Source organism: Capricornis sumatraensis, chromosome 2 (assembly GCF_032405125.1).
Source record: "Capricornis sumatraensis isolate serow.1 chromosome 2, serow.2, whole genome shotgun sequence".
Classification (NCBI taxonomy): Eukaryota; Metazoa; Chordata; class Mammalia; order Artiodactyla; family Bovidae; genus Capricornis; species Capricornis sumatraensis.
The window spans coordinates 91,469,122-91,480,000 of record NC_091070.1 but is presented as its reverse complement, the minus strand read 5'-3'; the positions used below and the strand labels follow the sequence as shown (position 1 = coordinate 91,480,000).

The window sequence follows — 10,879 nt, the reverse complement described above, 5'->3', positions numbered from 1 at the left end:
GTATTTTAAACAGGAAGCATAATTTTTTGGTAGTTGAAACGATGACATGTGCAGAGTTGATGATCATAGCCTATGATCTATCTGATGACGTGTCCTCAGGGAGGAACATGTTGCTGTTGTTCAGTCACTCAGTTGTATCTGACTCTTTGTGACCCCATGGGCTGCAGCACGCCAGGCTTCCTTGTCCTTCACCATCTCCCAGAGCTTGCAAAAACTCACGTCCGTTGAGTCGATGATGCCATCCAACCATCCTGGCCTGTGATCCATCTGATGAAGTGTCACCAGGGAAGAACATAACCTCTAGTTAAAATAGTATTCTAACAGGTAAATAGTAGTATCTACTCTATGAAGATTAATTCATGTATCACACAGCAAAAAGCTAGGAAGGCCTATATTCTTTTGGAAGCAACAGTTAGAACTGGACATGGAAAAACAGACTGGTTCCAAATAGGAAAAGGAGTATGTCAAAGCTGTATATTATCACTCTGCTTATTTAACTTATATGCAGAGTACATCATGAGAAACGCTGGGCTGGAAGAAGCACAAGCTGGAATCAAGACTGCCGGGAGAAATATCAATAACCTCAGACATGCAGATGACACCACCCTTATGGCAGAAAGTGAAGAGGAACTAAAGAGCTTCTTGATTAAAGTGAAAGTGGAGAGTGAAAAAGTTGGCTTACAGCTCAACATTAAGAAAACGAAGATCATGGCATTTGGTCCCATCACTTCATGGCAAATAGATGGGGAAACAGTGGAAACAGTGTCAGACTTTATTTTTTGGGGGCTCCAAAATCACTGCAGATGGTGACTGCAGCCATGAAATTAAAAGACGCTTACTTGTTGGAAGAAAAGTTATGACCAACCTAGATAGCATATTGAAAAGCAGCGACATTACTTTGCCAACAAAGGTCCATCTAGTCAAGGCTATGGTTTTTCCAGTGGTCATGTATGGATGTGAGAGTTGGACGGTGAAGAAAGCTGAGCACCAAAGAATTGATGCTTTTGAACTGTGGTGTTGGAGAAGACTCTTGAGAGTCCCTTGGACTGCAAGGAGATCCAACCAGTCCATTCTAAAGGAGATCAGTCCTGGGTGTTCTTTGGAAGGAATGATGCTGAAGCTGAAACTCCAGTACTTTGGCCACCTCGTGTGAAGAGTTGAGTCACTGGAAAAGACTGATGCTGGGAGGGATTGCGAGCAGGAGGAGAAGGGGACAGAGGATGAGATGGCTGGATGGCATCACTGACTCAATGGACGCGAGTCTTGAGTGAACTCCGGGAGTTGGTGATGGAGAGGGAGGCCTGGCATGCTGCGATTCATGGGGTTGCAGAGTCGGACGCGACTGAGCGACTGAACTGAACTGAACTGAACTGAACTGAGCCATCAAGGGAAGTCCCATTGTGACTTTTTACAAAGACCAAAATGTATTTTACCCAAACTTTAGAAAACAAAACTGTTGATCAAGGGTGTTTTGAATTTGTCGTGAAGTCAAAGTTAAGCACACATACATGTTAACTTAGATAACTGGCTTATGCTGTTACTTTTCATGTTTTTATGTGAGTTCAAAACAAATCTGGATCCAGTTCATCTCAGGCATCACTTATTTAAATTTTCAAGTTAGAAAAATCCTTGAGGAAATTTGTTTATCTTCAAGAAGACGTGTTCACTGGAAAAAAAACTGGTATCTTCTAATAAGAAAAGTTTTCTCTTTCTTCTGGTAGCTAGAAGGAAACTCTTACTATCCCTACTATACTTCAGATAATGCCATGAAAAGCCATAATATTACTGGAATATTTCAAATACATACTGAAAAAGGTTAGACTCTAAATAGAACATGAGCTTGTGAATAAATGGGATGGAGACAAATATCTCTATGAGACACTCCTAACTAGACAACATATCTTTCTCAATGGTCTATATCATTCCTGAAATTCCATATTTTTAGCATTAACTGTTTGGATTGAAGTAATTTCCCCCATTTTTCAGCTTATTACTTCAGAAAATAACGTACCACAGACTAATTTGTCAAATACTGAAAACAAAGGCTTACCAAATGTAAATTTATGTTTTTCAACACGTTAATGAACATCCCAGGCAGTGTGGGTTAGAATTCAGAAAAGCATGAGCTCTTTTTTCAATTCTATCATTTTTTAGTTATGGGTCTAAGAGGCAATGTCAAAAAAAAAAGCGGTTAGAAATTACTTTGAAAACTTACATATCAAAGTTACTTTGACATGTAAATGAAAGGAACTGTTTCAGTCGTATAAACGTCACCTAAACCTGCTGGCTGAATGGTATGTTCCGGGCCTCACTGTTCTATGGGAAGCACGGCCGATAAGCCACGGAGAACAAGGTTTTCCAATGAATGAAAAACCCACCACTGTCACTGCTGCTCTCAGAAGAGTCCTCTTCCTCCTCAGATTCGGAATAAAATTTCTCATCAGGATTCTCTTTCTTTGCTTTTCCTGCTGGGGTCCATTCTTTTGCCTGATTTAAAAAGAGTAAAAATATAAATATCAAGGAATTCTCATTAAGGGATCTAGTCCTCAGGCAGACTTAATCATTTGGAATACTCTGTGAAACCAGAAGGAAGATTAAAGCCTCAGTAGAAAAGGCAACACTGAGAAGTCTTGATTCCCACTACCCCTAAGTAGAGAAACATAAACTCTCACTCAGAACCTATTGTTTTAGATCCACAACCTTATACATAACATATAATTTTAAATACTTTTGTATTCATTGGCCTATAGAAGATTTAAGCTAAAGTAAGACAGTGTAGAAGAGACAAGGGCAATTAGAGACAGAAGTAGTAAGAGCAGTAAGAAATCCAAGTTCACAGCTTGATGTTCTGTGTGCTGTGCTTAGTTGCTCAGTCAGGTCTGTCTGACTCTTTGTGACCCCATGGACTGTAGCCTGCCAGGCTCCTGTCTGTGGGGATTCTCCAGGCAAGAATACTGGAATGGGTTGCCATGCCCTACTCCAGGGGATCTTCCCAATCCAGAGATTGAACCCAGGTCTCATGCATTGCAGGCGGCTTCTTTATCATCTGAGCCACCAGGGAAGCCCAAGAATATAGGAGTGGGTAGCCGATCGCTTCTCCAGGGGATCTTCCCAACCCAGGGATCGAACCAGGGTCTCCCCAGCATTGCAGGTGGAATCTTTATCAGCTGAGTTACCTTGATACTGAGGTTTTAAAAAAAAAAAAAATAATGAAAACATTTAGTGTAGGCAACAAATAGCCTGTACCATCTCAACAGCCTGAACCCTGGGGTAATTCTCTGTTTGTCATATCCTAGATATCTAATCCATCAAGAAAGCCTATAGGCCCCTTGGTCCTTTACCACCTTACTCAGAGCCATATCTCTCTCTCTCTCAGATCACCACAATAGTCTCTGACTGGCTATCTTGTGTCTAGTTCCATCTCTCACCCCCACTCCAAGTTGGCTCAAAACAGCAGCTAGAAAGATTTTTAATTCCAATCAAGCCCCTCTTTCTTTGAAAAGGTCTGCAAAGGCTTCCCATTCACTTAGAACAAATGAAGCCCTTATGATAAAAACCTGTCAGCCCTACCTGACTCCTGCAGCTGCTCTCCCTCCTGCCCACTTCCCTCCAGCCACTCTTCACAGTGTCTTCAGACACCCCAGACGTGCTTCTCCTTGAGGCCTTTCTCCAAAGCTGCTCCTACTTCCAGCACCCTCACCCCAGACGACCGCATGGCTCATTTCCTCACTTCTTTCAAGACTCTGTACAAGTGCCACCTCAGGGAGGACCACCCTACTGAAAATTTCAACCCCTCGTGGAGGCTGATCTTACTTCCCTGGTGGCTCAGATGGTAAAGCTTCTGCCTGCAATACGGGAGACCCAGGTTTGATCCCTGGGTTGGGAAGATCTCCCAGAGAAGGAAATGGCAACCCACTCCAGTATTCCTGCCTGGAGAATCCCAGGGATGGAGCAGCCTTTGCACTAATTTTTTTTTCTTTGTTTTTTGGTCATAGCACTTATTATTTTCTAATATACTACTGTATACAATTTGCATATTTATTGTAATTGTCAGTCTATCCCTGCAAGAACATCAGCATCTGGAGATCAGAGATGTTTGAATATTTTGTACACTGATACATCTTAAATGTGTCTGCCACAAAAACTATTAGTTTGGTGACAGACCCTTAAAAACTTTAATATAGTGTATTGAAGTAAAATAAATTATTTTCATAACTGTGACTTTGATTCATTAAGAAAAAGTTAAATCATGCTTCATACACTCTCTTTTAAAGGGCAAGGAAATGTGTATTTTTTAAAAGGTCAAGAACAGTTAAGATGCATTTATTTATTACACTTCAGAGTTTTTGCTATGTGCCAGCCTGCTAGGGTACCATCTGTTGTAAAGAAATTTACAGTAAGACTGAGGTTCTTACTCAAGAATGGTTCTCAGCACTGGATGTCTCTGTCAGAATCACCTGAGAATACTTTTTAAAAATATTAATATCAATAATAAAAATACTAATGCTAAAAATGCTAATGCTTGAGACCCACTTCCCAAGATTCTGATTGGTCTGGTACCGGCCTGACACATTTGTTTTAAGATCTCCATATGAATGTAGTATAAAGCTAGGTTGAAAAACCACTGCATAGAGGGCTTATGGGCTTAAGATATGTTGCTTACAAAGGTAAGCTTCAGTAATCAGGAAAATTACTATCTGGACAATAATAGAAAAATGAGCAAAAATTACTCAAATATATTTGAGTAAGATACTGACATAAGATCAACAATACTGCTTTTTACGTATGTTTAAAATGCTTTGTCCTCCAGATATGAATAAAGACAGTACTCTGTAAACAAAGTTCTCCTATATTTAATAAACAGTAAAGTTCATAGTTTTCTTAAATCCAAATACATTTTTCTGCAGGCTACTAAAATGTGTGTCAGGTCAATTTATGAAAAAAAAAATTATTTAGTTAGACTACGGCTTTCAGGACAAGACTAAGTCATCATATAAGGAAAATCAGGCGCCTATGCTCAGAGGGGCATAATATTTTGACAGGGCCATGGATTCTCTATTCACGGAGTTTAAGGTTTTAAAGGGTAAAGACTAAAAAGTATTTTAATTTTTGTTATGGTCTGTTATGACTATGATAACTGTATCATTCTTAGCAGAGGAAATAAAAGGGTAAAGAGAAGAGGAAAAAAAATAACAGCACTAATTTGAAAGTTTCAATGTAAGATAAAATACTGATAGTAGATGTGTTTATAAAGCAAAATACCCTTGATATGCAAAACTGAGAGAAAAGGATCTTCTAGCACCAAGTAAAAACAAAAATTGCAAAGAATCTTGAAAATTTACTAGTGGCACAATACATATAGTAGCTAATATCCTGGAAATGGAAATGTGTGATGCAGTGACTTCCAGTGTCAGTGTGACTAGTTTCCATATTGTTTTGATTAAAGTATTAGATTGTCTAAACTTAGGCTGTTATTCTTGCTAAGTTAAATTTCATAATAATAAGACATGACCCTGTAAGATGACAGTAAGACTAGGGTCACACATATATTATGTGCATAAATACATTGATGCGACTTCAGAGAGGGATGAGGTAGAATGAAAGGCAAGAAAGATTATGTGAACACTACTTTCTACACTACTGCAGCCAAATTTGATAATAAAACTATATAAGCTATTTTTATATTTAATTAAGTCTTTATAGTATAATTTCAAGTCAATGTGTCCAGAGACAAGCAGATTGAAACTGTTTTCTACATGGCATCAATGGAAAGTTTTTTCCAACCAAGTTCCATCAGTTATAATTATTCTCCATAATAAGTTACCAATTATTAATTTCCACAATGTAGTCAGCAAAATGAAAAAGGAATCAATTTGTCCCTTTTCAACTGGACAGGTGAAATGAATATAAGAAAAAGGTTATTCAAGTACTGTCCCTATAGGTAGTTAAATGCTTAGAAGAGTACGAGAAAATGGAAGAAGCCAGCCAAACAACCAATCTATCAGCCAATATAAGACACTGCTGAGACCAAATTAAATCGCATGGCATTGCTATCAATTTCTGAGATGATATTTTTATTTGACTTTTTTTTTCTTTTTTTTTGTAGACTGGGGCAACAAGGAGGAGGGATAAGGGCAGAAGTAGGGGTAGAATAAAAGATGATTCCACTTGGGCCAAAACATTAAGTACCTAATAATGAAAAGGGACAGAACCATAAAAACAACAGGCAAAAGAAATTAGGAGAGAGTATTACTTACAACAAAGAACATTCTCTTTGTATTCTAGTATCTGACCAAATGTTTCATAAATAAGCCAATCTTTTTGAAGAATACTTAAGAGTAGTATGTATATTTGAGGAGAAATCACCAAACTTAGTTGCAAGGAGAAACATGGAACTTGTTAGTTTTATATTTAAAAAAAAATCATCTCTAAATAGAGATAATTTGTCACAACCTGAAAACAGTGGTGTTAATAAATACTAAGGACAGTCTAGAATTGCAACAAGCTCAAGCTTCCTCTCATCATGTTACATAATAAAATGCAGTAAGAGTGTGAACAGTGGACTCAGATATGGAGTGGTATCCCAGTTCTATCACTTACTAGCTATGGGAACCTGGGCAATTTAAGTTCTCTGAACCTTGGTTTCGTCATCTGCAAAACGGGAATAACAACAACCAGCACTTATAATAATTATGAGGCTTAAACAAGTAATGATTATAAAATATTATCAAAGAACACTACCAGGGTTAGTTACTGGTTATTATTGCCCTGGCCATACTCCGAAGCCAGATAAGTTTGAGTAGGTAAGAGAAACATACTTTTCAAAGCAGTCAAATTAAATGGCTGTGCCCCAGGAACTTCCTGGCAGTCTAGTGGTTAGGACTTGGCACTTTCACTGTTGTGGCCCACGTTTAATCTCTGGTCAGGGAACTAAGATGCTACAAGCTGCAAAGTGTGGGTACGGAATTCTTCTATTTAAAGGAAGACAGTTTTTTCCCCATTGTAAAGGGAAAAGTCAGTCGGCAAGAAGATTAACAGACTTTCTCATAGGAATTATAGATAAAGACTAGTTACCTGAATCCTAGTTCAGTATATGTGCTGTACTGGAAAGGCACCCAGGATGTAATACATAACTGTTCTTTTTATTAATTCTATTTAAAAAAATATCAGATACATTTCACATAATCAATCTCTAAAGACAATCAGAAGACCCCTCTCCTTATTTTTCTTGTTTATAAGAAAGAAAGAACTAGGAAAGAACATCAATTCTCTTATTTTAGTGGCCAGCACGTTATAAAGACCTAGGAAAAGAGTATTTATACAGAGACTTTTTTTTTTAATGTGAAGCAATATATTATTCATTAATTGTGACCTTGTTCAAGGATATTTTTGGTACATAATGCTTCCTATTTATATTTGGCTTCATGTGAAAAAGGTTCCTCAGAAAAGCCAAAAGAACACTTTGTATGGTTTCTGGAAGAGATAGCAAAAATGATTTTGAAAATATTGACAGGAAGCTTATGAGTCTCTAAACTAAGTGGGAAAAGCTCAACTCAATGAAACTAAATACCTTAGAAATTGAATCTGCACAGCTACAAATGCAGTATCACAAATGTGGGTGGCACTGATGCAGAGAATTCAATTCTCTATTTCCTTGAAGAAAAGGAACAGTACATGTACAATGACATAGGAATACTACAATATTTAGTTCCCATAGCAGCAAGATATATCTAACACATTACATTTAGAAATACCAGAACAATTTTCAGTTTTCAACCCCCACAAAAAAGCTTTTATACAAAACAGCAGCTATCCTAGAATCTCCTACTGCTTGACAAAATTAATTTCAGAAAGGTCAACTTACCAACTCTATTACTTCTACATTTCGAACTGATGGGTCAGGCGCCACCTCTGGCCAATTAGATAATTCCAGGTACCCAGTTGCTTTGGTGTTGAGAGTGTGAGATAAAGTGCCAAGCTGGAAATGATCCCTATCTATTAAAATAAAGGAAAATATAAAATAAACAATCTGAGCTGCATATAACAGAGAACAATCCTAATCAGAGCTCAAGGTAATTGGCATATTACCTCAAATGTCAAGGAATAAATATAAACTAGGAAACTCTTCACAGGTCAAAAAAACTGATTTCAGTCCATAGATTACAATAATCTCCCCGATAATGGTCAATAAAAAAGCTAATCAGTCAGTGTGTTTAGAGGTGTTGCTCTGATATGTAGCTTCTCTAAAAATTACTTTACTGTGAATATTAAGAATGACAGCACAGTTAAACAATCCATATACATGTCTTGCCACCAACACATTCAGAATTTTAATAGTTTTACTACAAAACTGAACTGCTTTTTATCCCTTTACAACAATTAAATAAGAAACAATATGAAAACCAAAGTATATAGTCATTTGATTCCCACTGTAATGGCTACTTGTGAAACTGATAAATTACTCCTTTTAAAAAGCTGGGGAAAATAAGTCAATTTCCATCTCTGAAAAGCAAACAAATGTAAAGGAATATTTTTATGAAATAATTCTTTCCGGAAAAGCTTATGTTAGTGTACACAAAATACTTAATAACTCACTATTAAGGTGAATTATATATCCCTTATTAAACAAAGCTATCTATTTAAACCAGAAATGAAGTCAATGTCTGCAAAAACAACACAGCTTTAATCTATTGTTCAGTCAAATCATTTGGTAAGAATAAACGCCAGAAGACTGAAATTATTTAGGTAAATAAGGCCTATAAAAACATAAACTTGAACTAATATAAAGCTTATTTCGGAGAAGAGATGAATGAATAGAAAGCACACTTTTCGTATTTATATATTTATACACACTAATCACATATTTTCTAAGAGATCAATTTTAAACATGTTAGAAGTGGGATATAATATCATAATTTTTAAGATAACATATAATATTCTGTAGGTATATTCTGATAATAATACCTTTAAAAGGAGATTCAAGCAGTGGTGCGGGTTTCTGCGCCAGGAATATTTTTTTGGCATATTTACTTAAAGCTCCACTCTTCTCATTCGGAACAATAAGCTGCCTAATAAATCTTGTACGATCTCTGATGTCGTAGTTTTGATCATACTTGCCGAGATTTAATATGTACTGGGTAAGCAATTTTGTCTGTTGGAAAAAACAGAACAAGATGAGAATACAGTTATTTATGATTATTGATAACTCTGGATAAACATATTTAAAGAGGTAATAAAAATGAATGGTTATGTCAAACAAATGTTGTTCCATAGGGAATATGCATTTCTAACACTGCAAATGGAATTCTGAAGCCAAAGCACATGTCCTCTTCAGTATTGGGGAGGTGAATGCTGAGCACTGAGAAGCAGCCATGTGCTAGATTATTAAACTGCTGAAGTGGAAAGAAAGGCATCATTAAAAAAATAATCATATATGGCAAACCCGCTGAAGGGTCTACGTGAGAATAATGAATGTGGAAATACAACTAAAAACATGGCACTCAAAACTTAATCGGAAAAATATGCAGGACATCAAAACATCAGAGAGCATTAGGGGGCTGGCAAACTGCTTCTCCTGAGGTGTGCTTTATGAAGAGATACTGTCCCCGGCATAAGCAGTGTCTGCACTCAGTTACTTTACCCTGAATTATGACCCATTAAAGCAGACACATGAATCACTGAACTGGATTACTGCAAATTATTTGCAGTGCATTTAGCTGTTACTTTTTCATAAAAGCAAGCTGCTGATGCCCTCTAAAAACTAGGATAAAAGACTCCTTCCATTTTTTTCCCCATATTGCTTATGGCCTCTAGTAATATTGGTCATTTATTTATTTATGTTAGGGAACAACTTATTATAGTAGCTTTTACACTCTAATAAGATTTCCTAAGTCAATTTTTGACTGTACTACATTAACATACATTGAGATAATTTTAATAATAATTAAACCAAAATTGAAATGTTAACAAAATAAGGTTTGTATTTTCAACTCATTACTTTATTGAAAAAGCATAATTTTAATTTAGAAGGTTACACGTATACAATTCTAACTATAAACAAGATTCATAATACATGGAAAAAATAAACATCTACCTTAGAACATTTTATAGACATCAGAAATGGATTAAAAAGAATAAAATCCATCAAGTCAGGCAGAGCTAAAGATAGTTCTATACCAATAAGTCAAGATACAGGAATGGTGTGGCAAACTCTTTTACAATATTAATTCATTAAGATAATTGATTTGGATAGAAAGCAACCTTCTTTCAGTAACAATCTATTTAAAACCCATTAACCTAGTTTTACTAAAGTAGAACTACAAAAAATACAGATGAAAAATGTTAATAGAGCTATTCTAAATTTGGTTAACAACAACTGCTATTCACTAATTACTAGACTAGGTTGGTTCAACGACACATAAGAAAATTTCTATGATTGATTTCTTAAGGACAATCAGCCAAACAGTCACCAAGTGAATAACCCAGGTCAATCCAAGGTACACTGGACTGTGTAATCAACTTGCTGAGATAACCTGGAAAATACATCCTACTGTTACGTTTCTTCAACTGTAGTGAGAATTCATAACTAAGTTAACTCTCTAAAGTATATCTGAATGTTGGGATTTAGAATATGCAACTAGAATAAATCAGATAAAAAAGTCTATTCATTGCAGCACTTTTTTAAGCTAGTGGAGTGATTCATCTCGCTTTTATTTCTAGTCTCTGAAATTAATTTTTAGGAAGTTAATTATTTGAAATATTATCTGACTCTATTTAAAGTGAGATAGAAAATTTTAAGTTATTAAGATTATATAATTTCCATAATATGCACTTATTGACTATAAAACTTGCTTTATTATATTGGTGGGTTATGAAATAA

General features: G+C 36.0%; 1 protein-coding gene across 1 annotated transcript in view; it reads right to left on the bottom strand.

Moving 5' to 3' along the window:
* AP3B1 (adaptor related protein complex 3 subunit beta 1) overlaps window positions 1-10,879 on the bottom strand; it is a 239,403-nt gene that overhangs the window by 95,456 nt on the left and 133,068 nt on the right. Inside the window, exons 16-18 of the mRNA XM_068963860.1 lie at window positions 8,965-9,151; window positions 7,865-7,995; window positions 2,379-2,487 (exon numbers count right to left, since the gene is read on the bottom strand). Of these exons, the coding sequence (XP_068819961.1) occupies window positions 2,379-2,487; window positions 7,865-7,995; window positions 8,965-9,151 (427 nt within the window). The remainder of the gene's footprint in view (window positions 1-2,378; window positions 2,488-7,864; window positions 7,996-8,964; window positions 9,152-10,879) is intronic.